The 20,186-nt window shown below is 40.5% G+C and overlaps 1 protein-coding gene across 3 annotated transcripts in view; it reads left to right on the forward strand.

Annotated features, from left to right (window-relative positions):
• Nucleotides 1-19,432, forward strand: part of Agxt2 (alanine--glyoxylate aminotransferase 2) — a 35,861-nt gene extending 16,429 nt beyond the window's left edge. For 2 of the 3 annotated variants that reach the window (XM_008835331.3, XM_008835340.3), the window contains exons 8-14: nucleotides 3,548-3,648; nucleotides 4,149-4,241; nucleotides 7,305-7,437; nucleotides 8,968-9,059; nucleotides 12,003-12,152; nucleotides 13,799-13,897; nucleotides 18,738-19,432. In XM_008835331.3, coding sequence (XP_008833553.1) covers nucleotides 3,548-3,648; nucleotides 4,149-4,241; nucleotides 7,305-7,437; nucleotides 8,968-9,059; nucleotides 12,003-12,152; nucleotides 13,799-13,897; nucleotides 18,738-18,845 — 776 coding nt within the window. In that variant the 3' untranslated portion in view covers nucleotides 18,846-19,432. The remainder of the gene's footprint in view (nucleotides 1-3,547; nucleotides 3,649-4,148; nucleotides 4,242-7,304; nucleotides 7,438-8,967; nucleotides 9,060-12,002; nucleotides 12,153-13,798; nucleotides 13,898-18,737) is intronic. The other variant, XM_029564617.1, reaches the window with a different exon arrangement.
• Nucleotides 19,433-20,186: the final 754 nt, after the last annotated feature.

Genomic DNA, 20,186 nt, shown 5'->3' on the forward strand with positions numbered 1-20,186 from the left:
TACCTGTGACCACCCTTCAAATAAGGACCACCATAGGAAGTAGGAGATCTAGGACTGATCCCAAGTCTTGTGACCCTAAAGCTAGGGCTTCCAGTACCTGTGACCACCCTTAATCACACTGATGGGACAACAGGAAGATTTCAAGATGGAAACTAGTAAATAATGCCTGTTCTTCTGGCTGTGCTTAAGGACATGTGTTAAGACATCTAGATTCCACTCCGAGCACTGTTATGGTTTACTTATGAGCAACAGCTCTGTCTTGTGCTTTAATTTTCTCATTTGTGAAAAAAAAAAGTCAAGGATAGGGGGAAATGCCTGTGCCTCACTCCCATCCCAGGCCCTCATGAGACAAAAGGATGCACAACTAATAACAATTTACATTTTAATTGCTGACATGCATGTATATCACATGTATGTTACAAAGGAGCTTGCTAATTCTCCAAACCATCTTTTATTCATACTTGCTACATCCTTTAAAGTCATCCAGGTTTTTGTCACTTCCTTTCTTTATAAAAGTAGGGAACTTTATTCCAAAGATATCAGGTAGCTCTGTCAATCAAGTTCATTGCACGCTTGTGACCAGTACACAGCTAGCTATGTCAATCAAGCTCACCACATGCCTGTGGACAGGTACTACTGGTTTCCCTGCTCTTTAATAGAGCTGAAGAACAAGTGTATTTATGCTGTAGTTTTCTTTTGCAATTGTTGTTCTCTTCCCTATCTCTAGCCTTCAGGTGACAGGCAGCATGCATGCCTCTAAGCAAGTATTGGGATGGTAGTTACTGCCTCTATACACAGACCCCTGAGCTGCTTTCAACTAAGATGGGCTGTTGCCCCCCATCCCATGCATATCTCCTCCATCCCTTTTGCTGGCATGGATTTGTGTTTAAGTTCAGCAATGCTATTACAACTGCATATTAAAATTCTGTAAGTCCAGTCATGTATAGATACGATTCAAATTATTGTCTTTCTTCCTGGGACATCCCCACCTTCTAAAGTGACACATAGAATGTGGCTTCTGGAACTTGGGTGAGGCTCCCAAGCAGTGCTCCACCTCTTTGTGTCCTCTCCCACTCACAGGATTTTATGCTTGTGTCTCTGTGTATTGAGGCTTACAGCTAGGGAAGCATCCATCACCCCCAGCAGGGATATTACGAGCACCTTGAAGCATTGTGAGAATGTAAACGTGATCACTTCTGAGACATTTGGAATGGATGGGTAGCTGCTCCTGAGCTTAGCATGACAGTCTGGCTTGTCTCCAGATGCCTCCAGCTGAAAACAACTAAACCCCACAGGCTGTGGAACACACCACTGAATCAGTAATATAAGAGAGTAAGAAACCCCTGAAGCACATGTAATAACTGATTAACACAAGTTGAGGTGTTTCACATAATATTGCAAACAGTATTCAAAGTTCATAGTTGTGGAAAAAAACAGTTCTATTCTATACAACTAAATTCAAGTATGTTACTTTTAAACCTTTCTGATTATAAGCCCAGGAAGGACTATTCTACTAAGCATAGTACATCTAGTATTAAACTAAAGCAACTTGAACTAAAAGAGCTAGGGAACTCAGATTATCCTTTCCTACATTTTGATAAAAACGAAGGAAAAAAAATCCTAAACACAAAGATGCCAAGATGAAGTTATTATTTGGAGAAAGGAAAATTCTTTATTCAGAAGACGTTGTTTTTCTTTATTCTATGAAAATTTTAGTCATGAAAATTAGCAAAAGATAAATTTTATTCTGAAGAATAAATAAATGTTCCCACTTGAAGAATACATTCCATAAGATGCTATTAAACTAAAGCATCCCTACAACTCACAACTTGCTCTAAGATACAAATAATAAAAAATACTTTAAAAATCCTAAACTGGTCCTCTAGTAACACATTGAACTACTAAGCTGAAATGGCATTTAATTTTTCTTACCAATAACACACTTCTAAAATTATTATAGATGCTTTACGTTTCAAAATTAAGACTTCCTTCAAAAAACCCTAAGTAGGCCATTAGGGTACTGTCATCAGTTGCACTTGGCAAACCTGGAGACCTTGAGATTCCATTTTTATGGTTCTATGAAGGACTGGGATCCCATCCACAGGAAAGGATATAACAGGAATCCTCCCAACCACAGAGCTGGAATCCCAAGAGGCCACACCTTTATCGATGAGTCACCTAGAAATACATGCACCAACAATTCATCATCACAAGAAGCTATGCAAGGATTCTCCCATTGAATGCAAGTGGAGAGGACCCAATAGGAGTCTCACTGTAAACCTAAAGTACAGGCTGGCTATCCTGGGGCTTTACATTCTGAGCTCTCCTACCACAAGCTGATAATTAGTGGCATCTCAGGCTAGGATTGTCCTATAGATCTGGAAGCTGTGGGTGCAGGCCTACTCTAAGGATCCTGCCTCATTCTAGGTCTCAAAGAATACTCAGAAATAAAATTCCAATGGATATAAGCCATCTATAGTCAAAACTAACATATAAAGAAACAAAACTCCACATTTAAGGAAAGAGCCACGAAAATATGCAATAAAATTACCAGACAATGGAATGAGCATATGTAATAGTTAAGGAAAATTAAATATAAATTTGAAAATATGTGCAGTGCACAAAAAAACCTCTAAATGACAAAGCAGGTTTGAAAACAAGTATATCTACTAGTAATTAAATAATAATAATTTAAAACTCAGTGGGTAGATTTATTAGCAAGTGGATCCATCCAATAGGGGGATTAATGTGTTAAACTCACCATTTGAAGAAGGACACTTTATTCCCCACCTATTCAGAGTAGAATTTCAAGTGAAATTGCTCAATATATCTCAAACCAACCCTGTCACAGTTTCAACCATTTATTTTCCTCTAATTCCTTAGGCATATACTGAACACCTAACAGTATCCCAGACAGTTGGCATGGTCACGGATTCCAAATAAACAAATATGGCATAATCCCTGCCCTCGGTTAAGGAGGAAAGACCTAAAAATAAGAGACACAGGACCAAACCAAGAGCTATCATGGATTAAAATTTCCTGGCTCCAATCCATTCTTCTTTAGACTGAATGACTGAATTCTAATTGTTATATAAGCATATTTACTTACTCTGGATGCAAAAACACTTTGTTTTTAAAAATCTGTATCAGAGTAAGTAGTAATAAAAATTAAATAGAGTTATTTTCAAACAGATTAAGTCACTCCAATAACACTTGAGTTGGGTCTACTCATTTAAAGGATGGGTGTCCTTAGATGAAATGGTTGTCTATATTAGACTCAATCATACTTCAGTGCATTTCTTTGCCAGATGGAAATTATTGAAATGGTTTGTTTATGCTTTTATGGATGTCCCAATAAGTACAATCCCTACAGAATGTTACCTGTTCAGAAATATCCTTGGATCCTACCTTACCACAGTCTAAGAATCTCCAATTAATGCACTGCTCTTACTTCTTTGTTTCTCCCCATTCTTGTAGATACCGTTCTCACATCTTCAAATGCTCTGCTTTGTGTGTGTGTGTGTTTGTCTGTGTTTATCTCTTTCAGACTGCTGCCAAGCTAAAGAACAATATATTGAACAGTTTAAAGATACACTGAACACTTGTGTGGCCAAGTCAATTGCTGGATTTTTTGCAGAACCAATTCAAGTGTGTATACGAACCTAATGTCTCTCTGAATTTTCCATTATCAGAGAGTTTTGAGCTATATATTCTAGAGAATTCCAAATTAATTAAGTGCCCATTTCTGTGTTCCTCTCAAATTCATTTTCTTGGTCCCCTTTAAAAATAAAACTAGCTTTCATTTGACCTTCAAAGATCCATCTTCTCCATTCCCATGCTGTACAGATGAACAGGTAAGTGGGTGAAACTATTGAGTTCCTCAGGAAAGAAAATTCCAGTGGCTTTTAGCTCTTTAACTCTCACAGTCTCCAGTCTGCTCTTTCTATTCTTTTTCCAACCTCAAGAAAGAATAGTCACAACTTTTTGCCTGAAGCAATGCCTTGAGAGTAATGGCTTCTTTTGCTCACATGATTGGAACAGTTCTACAGACTATAGTGTCGCAGTGACAAGTATAATGATCTGTCCTCTCTTTATTGCTGTAAAAGGACTGACAATGGTCTAAGACTTGTCGGTTTGGTCTTTTGCAGGGCGTGAATGGCGTTGTCCAGTACCCAAAGGGATTTCTGAAGGAAGTCTTTGAGCTGGTGCGAGAGAGGGGAGGCGTATGCATTGCAGATGAAGTGAGTGGCCACACCAGGGAGCAATGTAGTGCAGTACGAACAGGACAGGTGCAGAAAGAAAGCTTTTCAAGGCCTCTTTGATACTTTACGAAGAAAGCAGCAAGTGCATGAATTTCTGGAGTGCAGCCATAAACTAAAGACTGCTGGTTTGTTAGAAAATTAGTCAGATTAGCAAATAAAACAGAACCTAAGCATCCAAACTGGTATTTATTACATAAGCTGATAGCACATGTAAGTGATGCTACTGTTACTCAATGTGCTTTTACTATTGGTGATGGTGGTGGTAGTATTACTATTCCTTTCTGAGAACTGCTCCTGGAGCCCAACAAGCCATGCAGGAAATTGTATCTCATAATCTAGTGTTAATCTTAATTTTTTCCAAAGTGATGTTAGCTAGATTATTTTTTTTAAGTAATAATAATAATCCAGCCTTGAAATTAAAAGATTTCTCCCACTGCGGATATTCAGGAATAGTTCCCCAAACTTGCGACATATCACAGTTGAGGCAGTCCCACTGAAATAAGTACATTGTAGCCCTAAGAGAACTATTTCAAAAGGACTAACACTCACTGGCTTGGTGAGCTCTAGCCCATGTATTTAAAAATGATCTATTTACCTACATTTATACCTCATATTAGAGTATACCGAAGAAAGCAGTCTTTTGTCTGTTTAAAATAGTATTGGAGATAAAAGACCAGAGAATGGTATCCAAGGCCATGGAAGTCCTCCCACCTCACAGCTGGGACAGGCCTAACGGGTGTTTAGACTCTCCAAGAACAACTGGGGAACTTGTGTGTCTCATACCTGCTCCAGTCCTGCCTTCCTTTACTTATCCGTTTTCCTCAGCTCAAAATTCCACACAGTTGCTGCTGGGCTACTCACTTGGCAGGTACTTGGTAACTGCTAGCATTTCTTGTGTACCCAGGTCTCTGTTATGCCCGGAGTGCACTGAGAAGCCAGGGGCATACCCTGGCAGCTGGAGCAGCCTCTGCCTGCAGTACTCTTCCTCCCTCCCTCTTGCTAGTGAACTAAACAAGCTAAAGAAAGCTAACCTGCCATTAACAGAAGAAGAAAACTGTATTCAATCAGTTTGAAATTAGCTGCCTTGAAAAAGAGGATAAACTTTGGCCTTGGAATCAACATAATTGAGGCTTGCCACAATCAAGCTAATTAGAAGGAAGGTAGGCTTAATTCAAAGAAAATGAGAATTTTAGAACTGTCCAAGAAGTATAGCTGCATGGCTTTCTCTTTTTCTTTTTTTCCACCTACCCCCACCCCAGTTTCCTTACTTTGAAGAACATAACTAGAAACTGTCTCACTCAGGCAAACTTAAGAACTATGCTAATAACAATAGGCTAGTAACAGAGAGTCAGCATCCAGAATCCCAACCCTGCACTGGCATAGACCCATGGGCCCACCTGTTCCACTCCCTAAAGTATATTATTCATCCTGAAAACATGAGTTTATAAATGCTAGAATGATCCATCTGTCCCACTACATATGATACTCGTGGTTCCTAGGTGACTAATAATGCTTTATTCTATAGGACTTTATGTACTGCCCAAGGAAGTTGTTTCACTAGTTGTGCCTTGTTTAAAATATTTTATTATTTTTACTTTATGGGTATGAATTTATTGCCTGTATGTATGTAAATGTACCCGTGCCATGCAATGTCCACAGAGGTCAGAAGAGGGCATACCCTGGAATTGGAGTTAGGATGGTTCTTAACCACAATGTGGATGCTGGAAATCGAACCTGGGTCCTCTGCAACAGCAGCCAGTGCTCTTAATGGCTGAGCCATCTCTCCAGGCCCAGTTGTACCTTTTATTTATAACACTTAAGACAGATGGGGAGAAGAAAGAATACAGGCAGGAAGACAAGTAGATGCACTTTCTTGCATTAGCTCATTTGGGTCAATTAATCACTTTTCCCAGAGGTCCATTACTAGGAAACAAAAGCCCCAGGGTTCCAACAGCTCTGTCAGACTCCGATGCTCTGCTCTGCTCCTCCATTGGTCACTGTCACCTAAGAATAATCTGCAACCTTGATGCAGCAACCTGCAAAGAGGAAATGAGAAGGGGGCCTTAGAAGGAAATGTGCTCTTTCAGCTGCATTAAAGACCACGATTCAGATGTAATTCCACCTTGTCAAGTGTGCATGTGTGGAGAAAGCCAGAGCCAGAGCCAGAAGGAGAGCAAGGATCTTAACCAGAAGTCTCTAGCAGAAATTAGTCTAGAGATGTTCATGAGACATTTACATCACTCTTTCATTCATTCTACAAACACTGTCTACTTCAGGTAGAGGAGAAATGAGATGGGGCCCCTGCCTTCAGATACAGACATTGGTGATAAGAGTCCACAGTGAGCAACTCCCATGCCCAGTATGCCTTGAATGGAGCCTAGTGGGACTCAGGATGATGAAGATGGGTTTTGAAACACAAGAAGTCAGTGAAAGTAAGGACAGCATGACCAAAAAGGTCAACTTTTAGTCAATGTACAACAGGTTCTAGGTTAAAGATGCTCAGCCCTGAGCTCACGGCTCAGCTAGGCCCTACTCATGATGCAGTAAGATAGGAAGGCAACCATTCTCTCCCACTGGGTGACAGGTGCCCAGCTCCACTGTACAGACAGTAACTCTTGCTTCCTCCAGTGTGGGCCAGAGCCAGCTTTTCCACTTTTCTCTCTGGCTGCCTTGTGCACAGGCTAGTTAATCATGATACCTTTTACATGTGTTATTTATGTAACTCTCAAGCAGCCCTTGCTGTGCTATGCTTAGATGAGTATTTCTCCTTGATAGGTGAATTAACAAAGATGCAAAGGTCATAAAGAACACTTCCAGAATCTCACAATACTAGGAAATGATTTTTTGTACTCTCAAGCTCAAGACAGATTGAGGGTTTTGTCCATGATTGTACAAGTATTGACTTCTCAATACTTGTACAAGGAGAGAGAGAGAGAGGGGGAGAGAGAGAGAGAGAGAGAGAGAGAGAGAGAGAGAGGAGGAGGGAGAAAAGGAATAAAACAGAGACTCGAAGGTTTCTGATGATTTTTAATCTGTTTTCAGGTGCAGACGGGATTTGGAAGGTTGGGCTCTCACTTCTGGGGCTTCCAAACCCAGGATGTGATGCCTGACATTGTCACCATGGCTAAAGGGATTGGGAATGGCTTTCCCATGGCAGCAGTTGTGACCACTTCAGGTAAGCCCTCCACCAGTTTCTTGCTTGCTCCTGGGCCTCCAGCTCTGGCAATAGTTACAAAGCTTGTGGGATGGAGCGTGCCTAAGTTAGAGGAAGTGACAGGAACCTAATGATACATTTCCCAAGCTAATAAAAGATAAAAGCTGTTTGCTGATCCATGAAACAAGATGGAAGACAGCCAGCTAGCTGTTCTGTCCCTGCTGGAGGAAAGATGACTTCTTCCATGACAACAGTTAAATGCAGAGTTCTGCACACTGACAAGGGTTAGGAAAACGCACTACAGAAATCAAAACAAAACCAGCCCTGAAACTTCTAAAAAGAGTCTTTTCTTGAAAGAGACTCTTACATGGATACTTGCTTTTCCCATGCCAATAAACTACACATTCAAGGTCCGGTCCAGATTTCTCTGGAAATGTCCCATCAGCCAGAAAGTCAAATACAGTAAAATCTCACTTATTCAGAACAAGATATGAAATAAACATTAGCACTGAATCTTTTATTTTTAGTGAGACTATGCAGGATATTATTTTTTATGAACCATTTATTGTTGAAAACTATTTTATTTGTATTTCCCACAAATACTTAGCAGATTTCTGACCCATTAAATAATTAAGTACATTGAAATATCTGTTTTTGTTGAATGAGTTAAAGTACAAAAATAGTTATTAATATATATGGAAATATAATAATGAAATCCATTACTTTCCGTAATCATTATATCTCAATCTAAAAACAAAAAAAAACTGTGATTATAGAATGTGAACCATAATAAACTAACATGGAAAGAATCCAGAATTTTGTTTCTGAATCCTTCACATGAGATTATTTTCTTGATATTTCCTTCTTAGTCTCTAGAGTAGAAATCGGGGTGGGGGGAGTCAGCTAATTGAAGAGTTTATACAAACTTCTATTTGTCAAGTTTTAAGAAACTCTCTAATTCACATCACATGTTGAAGATTTTATCACCCATGTCATTAATTAAATAAAGTATTTTCCTTATTTAATCATTTTATTAGTCAGCTCAAACTGTCCAAACAAGATACCACAGGCTAAGTGGCTTAAACAGAAACTTGTTTTCCCGCAGAAGAAAAGGTTAGAATCCTAAGGTCAAGGTGCTGGAAGGACTGGGTTCTGCCAAGACTCCTTTTCTTGGCCTGCAGGTGGCCACCTGCTCATTACATGATCACATGGCCTTTCCTGTATGTTCCCACAGAAGAGAGATGAAGAGCATTCCAGAACCTCTCATTGTTAAAGACACTGTCCTATTAGACCTTCGTCCCTGTGGTTCATTTAACCTTAATGATTCCTTTAAAGACTCAGTCTTCTAATACGGTCATATTTGGGCCTAAGATTTCAAGGGCAAATTGTTAAGAGGACACAATTTAGTCCATAACATCCACAGTTAGGTGAGTGAAGAATGAATCAAACTGATGCTATTTACAAAGTGAAAGTGAGTGTGATCCCAGTGGTGAGATGGGAGGCAATGGGTAAGACTGCGTCACTCTCTCCACCTTTATTTTCCATCCTTAGAAATTGCCAAATCATTGGCTAACTGCTTACTTCATTTCAACACCTTTGGAGGAAGCCCCTTGGCCTGCGCCATTGGATCTGCCGTACTTGAGGTCTGTCCTATCCTTCATCTCAACAACATGCATTTCACTAAGCAACTTTTTGCAAACCACATATTTTATCAGAACTCTATCACATTGCACTAGCAAAGTGAAAGTTAATTAGTAATTCACCAACTTAAATTGGTTTCTATTTATTATTCTGTCCTCCTCTTTTTTTTTCCAAGTTTTATTTTGAATGCTTGAAGTAAGAGGTAATAAACCATCCTCACCTTATGGGAAATATAAGAATTGCCCAGGCCACATGGTAACACTGAATTTTTCTTATTTTCCAGATGGTGTTTGATATATAGCTATTGACAATTATCATCTTTTTTATTAGTTTTGGCCCTTATAGTATATACTTTTTCTTCCCTTTCTTGTCATAAGTGAATTAACTATAGAGAAGCTAAGTTTTATCTGAGTACGCCTGCATACTTCAGCTTTTCTGAACAACAGTTGAGGCTTATACCATTGACTTAATTTAGTATCAGTTTATTCTTATGATATTTTTATTATTTGAAAATTTCACACACATAACATATTTTTATTGAATCCACCCCCATTCCCTTCCCTCTAATTCCTCAACTGTCCTCCCTGCCACTTTCCCTTCCAACCTAGTGTGGTCTTCTCTCAAATACATTGCGTCCACTGTATATGCATGGGTAGAGAACAGTCTTCTGCAGCATGGGTAAACTCTTGGAGGCTGCATCCCTGAAGAAAACTGCCTCTCCCTCCCCCAGCAACCATCAATTTCCAATAGCTTCTCCGCGGGGGGAGGAACTTCATGACTCCCTCCCCCATCAATGCTGGAGTTTTGGCTGGCTTGATCTTGTGCAAATCTTGTGCATGCAGTCACAGCTGCTGTGAGTTCATGTGTGCAAAAGCCCTGTCATGTCTGGCAAATACTGTTTCACTGTAGATGTACACTACTTCTGGCTCTTACAATCTTTCTGTCTCCTGTGATTATCCCTGAACCTTGGGGGAAGAGGACTATGATACAGACATCACTTCTAGAGCTGAGCACTCCTGTTTCTTATTAACTACATGTTGATCAGTTGTGGGTTTCTTCATTAACTGTCATCTACTGCATAAAGAAGCTTCTCTGATGAGGGTTGAAAGATGCACTCCATAGGCCCTAGGGGAGAATCTAATATTATTCTGCTAAACGGGCATAGTAACTGACTGCCCCCTAAGTAGTTATCTTTATTAGCTTATTTTTATATTGAAAGATATCTTTTTGGTAAAATGTCCTTTCCAAACTGTATATCATTTAGTTAAATAAGTACAACGTATTTCTGGAAGAATATCCAGAAAGTTTAAAACTTTAGTTTGCAGGAAGAGAAACTTTGCTGGGGTCAGAGGTCAGTATGAATCATTCTCCTGTTTACATTCTCATGAGTTTTGAACTATGAGTATGATTCACATATTCAAGAAATTGCAAACTTTTAAATAGAAATAAAGAAGTTAAAGCTATTCTTACTAATTAAACACTTTTCTTCCAATATGATTAAATCATGAGATGTGAGAGTGTGGGTAGAAATGTGTCATTTATTTCATTGTGTTGAAACTTAATTTTTAAGTGTTATGCCATCTCAACCAATTTAAATGGGAAAGAAGGTTTGGCTCAATCAATAGATCTTCAAAACATTAAAATTGTCCTGGAGTCATGCAATTATTACTAGCTAAGGATAAATGTAGTATATTTCATGTGTCTTGTCAAGCATCACAGGTGTTATAGGGCTGGGAAGATGACTCAGCGGGTAAATATGTCTGCTGCCAAGCCTATCTCCATGATTCACATGGTGGAAGGAGAAAATTTTCTCCTCATAGTTATCCTCTGACCACCACACTTGCACCATGTGCCCACACACATGCACAAAACAAATAAAAATGTAATTTAAAATGTTTAAAATAATCACAGGTGTCAGCTGTGAGTAGAACTTGGATGAAAATCATTTTATACTTTAGGTGCCCTGGCTACAGATGCACATGGAGCTCAGGTTAGCTAAGGGAACAGGGCCCCACATTTGGGGTGCCTGGGTTATGAGAGACTATGCCTGGCCTAGGGAAGTCACTACCCTTCATGAGGAAATCACCATGGGGATTTCTTTCCCCAGAGCATTTATCCTCTTCACTTCTGTGTCCCAGTTCTCAGCCAATCCTAGCAAAAACGAACTTGCAGATTGTGGAATATATGCCCCTGACTGCAATGAGATTATACCTTTCCTGCACTCTTACTTGCCTATACAAGTAAACAGTTTCAGGGAATCCACTACATTATTCTTTTTTTTTCTATTGAGCTTTTAAAACTTCATACATCATTTCCCACTTAAATCCAGACCCCCTTCCCCATCTATGACCTCCCCCACCACCAAACCCTATGCACTCTGCCATACATGCTGAATCCTATTCATTCAGGTGTTTGTACCCAAATGTCCTTCAGTGTAAATGCATTCACTGGGGTCTAGTCAGCCCATCCAGTGGTCGTATACAAGTCATACTCTCTCTCACCCAGCAGCTGACCCGCCACCTATTTCTCACCTCCCCTTTGGGCACTTGTTTAACTGAGCTGACATGGGTCTGTCACTGGACGACACCCCTGCCACGGGTGTACATGAGCAAGCTTCCTTTGGCCTGGAAGCCTCCACCTCATACATTCATGAACCAGCCCTGGTTCTTACAATCTTTCATCCTCCTCTTCCACAATGGTCCCTGAGCCATGGATGGGTGAGGTTCCATATAGGAGTCCCATCCTACACTCTACAGTCTCTCATTCTCCAAAGCATTCTTCACAGCAGACTTGCATGTAGTCCCTGGTATGTCCACCGGAGGCTCCGTTCTAGGTTCTATTTGTCTAGTTGTTACTGTAAAAAGGGCCATTGGTATTGTGCTTCTCATTCAGTCCTACCACTTTTGCCCTGCCCTATAATGTCACTGAAGACTTTCTTTCAACAGGTGATCAAAGAAGAAAATATGCAGGAAAACAGTCAAGAAGTTGGTACCTACATGTTACTGAAGTTTGCTAACCTCCGAGATGAGTTTGACATCATTGGGGATGTCCGAGGCAAAGGCCTTATGGTAGGAATAGAGATGGTTCAGGACAAGGTAGGTTCTGATCTACTGCTCTAGATGGCTGCTGGGGACCAGTAGGAGTTAACATAGGAAGCTAATGGCAGAGTTCATGCAGATGGCAAGACTCAGCAAAGCCCTTAAGAGGTCGGTGGGGACTGTTACATGTGAAGAAAGTGCAAGATCATAGAGAATTCTAGGAAGACAAGGAAGAACGATTGGAAAAAGGAGCTGGTGCTACTCTTGCAAAAGGAGTCAAAGAGCATTTGCTGGACACTGGACACTTAAAAATATGACGAAGAGAAGAAATTATTTGGGGACGGGCAGGTGGGACAGAAGGTTAGGAGAAGTGAAGAAGGATCAGGAAAAGGATATGGGTGAACGTTTGAAATGAGGACTTTTTTTTTCAACAGAAAAATTGGCTGATATCAAGCTAAATCAATGGGATAGGGCTAAACAGTTGTTCAGGGGTAGCCAAATTACCCATCTGTATTCAGATAAAATGTAGTTTCTCTGTAGATCTTTCATTTAGGACCCCCAAAAAGGAAGAAAAAGTACATGCTAAAAGGTGACTAGCTGCTACTGACTATAGTAAAACATGAGCAAGGCCCACAAGGAAGGGGGATAGGAACCCCTGAGGGAACAGCACTTTGAACACACTGAAGGGAACCCTCCTCCACCACAGGGGGCTGGCTAACACAGGAGCAGGAGCAGGGCTCATGCATCTAAACCCAGGAAGTCAGGCCTAGTGTTGATGCTCCCTAGGGATGCTCTGTGAAAGAAAGCAGGAACACCAGGGGCAGCAAGGGCACTGAAGGTTCAGAGAAGGAAGATTAGAAGACTTCCCAAACTAGGCACTTAAGGAACAATTTTTCAATACAGATACTGAGCTCTGTCCCAAGTGTTCTAATTTGTCCTAACATGAGACCCAGATCTTTGTCGTGTGAAAGGCTCCCAGGTAATAGAGGTAAACTTGGACTCGAAATGGCTAAATTAGAAGGAAATGTTTTTGCTTATAGACTGAGATGGCAGGGATACACAGAAACTATGCAAGCCCTGGCCCAGTGTCACAGAGGTGAACTAACATGCCTAAGCCCCTGGTAGGGGACCAACCAGGATGTCTAGAGATCTGACCCAGCCTCTTGGCTCCCAAGCACTTACTTTTCTTGACCCTGAAAGATGAAGTCTACTGAGAAGAAGAGCAAATTCTACAAACATGGAAGGTGACTGACCTCAGATCAGTTCCCAGTCATGCAGTGACCAGGAAGTGTTTAGCTACTGGTACCCTTATGCAACTTCTAAGCCACTTCCTGGACTTTGAAATGAGCTCCTTAGTTGGGTAAAACACTGTGAAGCACTGAGGAGCATTTCAACATAAGCAAACAGATCCCATCTTCAGCTATTATAGGACCAAACTCCCAAGGTAGCCATTAGCAGATTCAGGATTCCCTGGATATCTTCACAGAACTTAAATTTGTCTTCCAGATTTTTGGATAAAATAGAATAGAGGCAAATAATTTTAATAGCCCTCCAAGTCTCTGGTTCAGCAATTAACAGCTTTATTTAATTAAAGAGACATCGATTGCTTGAGTTTTGTTTTGTTGTGGTTTCCCCTCCCTTGGGAAATAATTCTTCAAACCATTCTACATCAAACAGAAAATATTCTTTAAATGTATTCACAGAGGAGCCGCCGGCCTCTTCCTCTTAAAGAAGTAAATCAAATCCATGAGGATTGTAAAGACATGGGGCTTATAATGGGCAGAGGTGGCCCTTTTTCTCAGGTAAGAGAAAGACTGGTGTCTGCCTGTCAGGTGTTGCTCTGGTGTGCCACTATGCCGGGCAACCCAGCTGTACTTCCTCTAGGTTATGAAACTGCTGTCATAACAAAAGGACACAGAAGACTGTCCATTAGAGGGTGATGTGGTAAAATGGTTTGGTTATCATGTTCTGTGGCCAAAAGATACAGAGGTGTGCACACAGCCAAACCAGACAACTTATAGTACGAGTGATAACAGAGTCATAACATTCATGCCCAGAACTCTGATTTTTGTGAACTGGCTCAGTTTTAGTGACCATTATGGCAGGGAGCAACCCAAGATCCTTGGCCACCCCAGACAATCCCTGCAAAAAAGGTCAGGGAACATTTTAGGTATGGTCCCTGGTTCAGGACTCAAGATTGGCCACTCCCAGTACCCTCTACCTTCAGCTAGGATACTCAGGGTATACTTAGAGCGCACCCAACTCCTTTCCTGGAAAACCTAAGCACCATTCCACCATCAGAACTTTACTTGGCTCTGTGCTACAAGCCTGGGTTGCTGCTGCTAAGGAGTATGACCTGCCTCTAAATCCCTCAAACCATCAGGCCTCTCTGCAGGGATAGGCTCCATGGTAGAGATTTAAGAGAGACTGTGCTTCTGATCCCTCCCCTGACTGCTCTTTGCCTTTTATCATTTCTCTTGCACATTTCAAAATATTTTTATCTTTCATGACACATAACAGTTGCACATATTTACAGAGTACCAAGTGATGCTTCAATGTATGTAAAGGGTTTAAGTCTAAGAGATGATGCTTCTCTCTCTCCTCATATATCACTTCTTGGTAGTGAGAACATTCAAAATCACTTCTTCTAGCTTTTAGGAACATACAGTGCATTGTTGCTTCCTGTAATGACCCTAGTGAAACAGGACACCAGAATTTCTCTCTATTAAATGTAATTTAATATTTCTGCCCACTTTCAATACTTATTCTTCTCAGTTTTTATGCTCCCTTCCTGGCTGTCACAATTTTTATGAACACTGAAATGTTCACTTCTTGCCTCATACTTGTCAGAAAAAATCAAAGCTATCAGACAAGATCTCCCTTTAAATACTAGAAATTATTTTCTGTTCAAATTAGATAGTATAACTCAATTATTAAAGTCCAAAGTTATTTTTTTTATTTTTTATTGAACTTTTTTACATTTCATACAACAGTTCTTAATCAAATTCAGACCCCCTCCCTATCCATGCCCCCCACTCTCCTCACTGGACCTCATGTATTCCACCATACATATTAAGTCCTATCCAATCAAGTATTTGTACCCAGATGTCCTTCGGTGCAAATTCATCCACTGAAGTCTACTCAGTCTATCTAGAGATCATTGGTAAGGCCTATTCTCTCTCACTGAGTAGTAATCAGTATCCAATAGTTCCCAGACTAAGGCTGACTCACCACCCATTTCCCTTGCTTTACTCTGGCCCCTTGTCTTATTGAGTTGGCATAGGTCCTGTGCTCGATGCCACCACTGCCGCAAGTTCATATGTGCAAGCTTCTGGTGACCTGAAAGCCTCTGCTTCCCTATGTTCATGGACCAACCCTGGCTATTACAATCTTCCCACCCCCTCTTCCACAATGGTCCCTGTACCATGTGTGGGAGAGGTTTGATATAAGAATGCTATCCAGGGACACACACTGCAGCCTTTTATTCTTTAAAAGTTGGCTAGTTGTGGCCTTTTGTGTGCATCTCACTCTGTTGTATAAGGAAGCTTCACTGGTGAGAGTTGACTGATTAGTTTTCTCTCTACCTCCCATTCCACTATGTTCCATGAGTCTTAGGTGTAGAGGTTCAATTGTAGATGTGTCACCTAGGACTGGGCATTTGTGTCTGACCAGTTGTGGGATTCTGCAGTAGCCCCATCTGTTGCGGAAAGAAGCTTCTTTGATGAGTGGTGTGTGGTACACTTGTCTGTAAATATAAGGATCCATATTTAGCATATGGTAAGAAATTTCATTTGTCTAGAGATATGGCAGAGTTAGGGTTTTCTCTAGGATCTCTGACCTCTCCAGCCATGTGTATTTGAGTCTGTTTACAGTGCCGCCCATGAGTTCACTCCCATTGAGAGGGTTTTAAATCCAATTTGATAGCTATTGATTACCCCCAGATACCAATACCACTACTGCACCAATAGAGGTAGCTTACTGTGCTGGTCGTTATGGGTATCAAGCTTTAGGGATAGGTTGAACAGTGATTGAGTTTTCTCCCTTAGCAGCTTGCATAGTATCCTCCAGACCTATGAGAGCTAAAACTTCAGGCAAAACAGTTGTTCTTTTGTTCAGCTATTCATTCGTTTTATGGCAAACATTTATTACAAGTGCCAAGCAGCAGGTGATATCCTGGGAACTAAAACTACAATGATAAATAAGTTCTGATATCCTTGTTCATCAAGATTATATAAGAGAAAAACATACAAGACACGCACTTTAACCAACTAAGCAATGGAGTCAAGCACGTAAGAGAAAAACATACAACAAAAAAATTACAATACAATATATTAAGCTCTTCTACAATGATAAAATGAGATGTTATACAAAAAAGAACAGGTACATAGGTCAGTCGTTCTGGCTAGCAGAACATTAACTAATCATACAAATGGTCACAGCATGTATAGGAATCTGGCAGAATGCAGAGCCACACTGGTGTTGCTGGAGCATAAGGCTTGAGGCAGTGACTGGGAACAGTAAGAATCTCTGTCTCCTTGTCAGGCACTGTTCTCAGCATGTTGCGTTATTGACTTATTTAATGCCCTCAACAAGCCCCATAAAAGGATCATCTTTCTACAGATTTAAAAAAAGGTAGAAATATATTAAATAAATTGCTCAAGCTGGTGAGTGACAGAATTAAGGTTGAAATTCAAGTAGCTGTCTGTGAGAAACACGCCTAAGAAACAAGTCTAGAGGCAGGGAGTCTGGGTGGGGGCTCAGGATGCTGTCTCAACTTCAGCAGTGATATTGGGGATAGAGTGTACATCCTGACAATTTCGGAAGTAAAATGCCTGACACTTGGATGTGAAGGAGCAAACATTCAAGGATGAAGCCTTCATGTCTGACTTGGTTTAGGGTGGGCATGAACGCATTCAAGTTTGAGCATGTTCTATTTGAAGTGTTTATGAACATCCGGTTCTGTATTTGAGTCTGCAGCTCAGAGGAAAGGACTGCAGTGATGCCTATAGTTCAGAGTCATCAGCATGTAAGTGGTTAAGATGAGAAAATGTGTAGGGAAGCCTAGTGTCCCAGTGAGAAGCTTAGGGAGGTGAGGAAAGAATCCTAGGAACACCTCCCTTCAATAGTCAGAATGGAAAGGGGCCCAAGTGGATACAGAAAATGGCCAATTGTATGAGGAGAGTGAGGAGAGTATGGGATTATGGAAGCAGGAGACAAGGCAGGTCAGGAAGAGGGAAAGCACAGGTGTGAAGTGCAGCAGAGATGACCAGGAGGGACATGGGCTGAGAAATGCCCAGTGCTGGTAACATCAATATAGTGATATAAGTTGAGAGGGACAGAAAGCATGCTGCAGTGGTTTGAGGTGTAAATAGGGGAAGATGGAGGGAAAGACAAAAGCCAGTAGGCATTAGTCAGTCTTTTTAATACATTTGGGTAAGAACAGGAAGAAAGCATACGTATTGTAGCTGTAAGGGACTGGGAGTCAAAACAGAGTTTTGCTTGTTGTGATCTGAAGTGGGATTATGGAAGCTTTAAGCCTCTTGTTGCCACAGGCTGAGGGGAAGCTGAAGAAAATGTCAAAGACAAAGAGAACACAGGGATGTTTCCTGCAATGAAAGTGATGATCCTGGTCCAAAGGTCTCAGTGGACAATTTAAAGCTGAACAATAAAGACACAGTCTCTGAGGCTTTAAGAAAAGATATAGTAATGTCTGTGAGAACAAACTACCTTATAGAAATATTTTGTCTAGGAAGTTCAATTTTCTTTAAAGAAATAGGAGTCACGATTATTTATGAAATAGAGTGAGGTTGGTATACAAGTTGATAAAAGAAACAGAAGAAAATTCAAGGTTTAGAATGAGAAGAAAGCTAATAGAGGACAAGAAAAATCTCAGGAACCAGCAGAAATTGGAGACCCTGAATATCTGGTATATCTATTGGACCTTCTGCGTGATGCTCTGACACTTCTCAGCCATGTGTGCAGGAGCAAAGCAGTTCATTTACAGTTCTAATCAGCATTGAGACTTGACCACATGTGTAGTCAACATCAGGGTGGAAATGTATGGGAAAGAAATGCATGAGGGGGTAAGAGAGAGAGCAGCTCAGTTACTTAGGTTCTGTAAGCTGCATGAAAATGGAAGAAAGTGATCTCAGTGGGGCAAAGGGCCAGAAAATAATGAGGGAATAAAGAGACTATAACTTCCACAAGAGTGGTGGGAATGATGGGAAGCAGCATTGGTCTATTCCAGGTGAAGAAAAGGCCATGCACTGGCCTTGGTCATAATCAATGCAGACTAATGGCCATGAAGGCTCTGGGCGTTGTGGTAATTAGGAAAGTCACTGCTCTGTGTTCACAGAAATTTGGTATAGAAATGGGGGTGTAAGATCTCAACAACGGTGACACAGGGACCAGGAGGTAAATAGATGGCATAAAAAAAGCAAGATGGTATAAGGATTTGTGCAAAGGCTAGAGGATGAAGGACCTGGATAGAGCCTGGGGAGGAAGGGGAGGATGGTAACCCAGTGAGACAAGTGTAAGAAATACAGTAAAAACAAGGTTTGAGAGTCTTAGTTTAGCACATTTCCTGAAAGTTAAATTTGATTTTATAATGATTTGTTGCTCTATTTTCCTCTGTCTCCTCAGACTTTCCGCATCATGCCCCCAATGTGCGTCACTAAGCCGGAAGTTGATTTTGCAGTTGAAGTATTTCGCTCTGTCTTAATTCAACACATGGAGAGAAGAGCTAAGTAAAATTTTAGAAAGAAAGAACCACAAGCCTCAAGAACTTCTCACTTTGCATGAGGATGCATTTGGGGAATTTCAAAACGAGTGGGATTAGATGAAAAACAGCTCTCTGTGGTACTTATGAAAGATGTGGTTGACATACTTGTTAATATTTTGCCCCTATTCTCCGAGAATTCTATCTTGCAGGGAAAATCTCTATCCCTGACTCACAGAATAAGTCTTCATTAATATAGACTTGTATAGGATGATTTTATTTCTTTTTGTATTGACTGGTTTTTAAATGAATACATGGCATGTTTGTAGTCAATGTATACTGAGAGAAAATCTTTCTGTGGTGGTGGCATCTCTGGACAAAGGTTTCTTCACACTTGGCTCTTCAGTTCAAATGCTTCTTGTTGCACTGAAAACAATGCATGTCATGATGGGATTTCTCAACTCACATCAGGCATCTGGGCCCATGAAGGTACTTGGAAAGTGAATAAAAACTGAGTGGTTGGTAATGTCAATGACTCACTCACGACGAATCCTGGAGCCACCCTCTCTTAGAGATTCTTGGCATATAACATAATAAATTCATTGTGCTACTTAAGACATTTAATGTTTCCATCATTGCAGCCCAAGTCATCCTGAAAGATGATACAAAAAATACCTTTGAGAGATAACTGCATCCCAGACCTTTACTCCCTGAAACGTCTATCAGATTGGAGCCGTTTCCATGTTCAGCTAAAGCTTCATTTTTCCTACTGAGAAAGTCTCGGTGTACATAATTCCCCAAACTTTAGTCATTAGTATTGCAATCATAAATATTCTCCCATATAATTCTACCTTAGGTATGTCTTAGAGATAGCAATACTTTTCTCTAATTTGACTTATTCACTGAGTTGTATTTAACAGTAAGCTTTCTATAACTATCATAAATGAGAACTACTTGTGTCAGAAGTAAAAAGTAACCATGAAAAAAGCAAACAAAGCTAAAGAGACATCTCAGTCAGTCAAATTATTGTTGCAGAAGCATGAGGACCTGAGTTCAATTCCCCAGGTGTGATAGTGCAGACTTGTAGTCCTAGAACTGGGGAGGTAGAGACAGGAGAATCCCTCAGATTAATTTGTCAGTCAGCCTAGCCTAATTAGTAAATCCCAGGACAATGACAGACCGTGTCTCAAAAAAACAAGGTGGATAGTACCTAAGGAATTTAACCCCAGGTTGACCTCTTGCCTCCATGTATACCTTCACCCACGCACACATATACACACATATGTACACACAATAAATATATAAATGAATATTATTATTTTTTAAAAACAAAACACAAGCAATGCAATCCAATTCCCAGGAGATATAACTGC

This window comes from Nannospalax galili, unplaced genomic scaffold (assembly GCF_000622305.1).
Source record: "Nannospalax galili isolate Female #2095 unplaced genomic scaffold, S.galili_v1.0 scaffold150, whole genome shotgun sequence".
NCBI lineage: Eukaryota > Metazoa > Chordata > Mammalia > Rodentia > Spalacidae > Nannospalax > Nannospalax galili.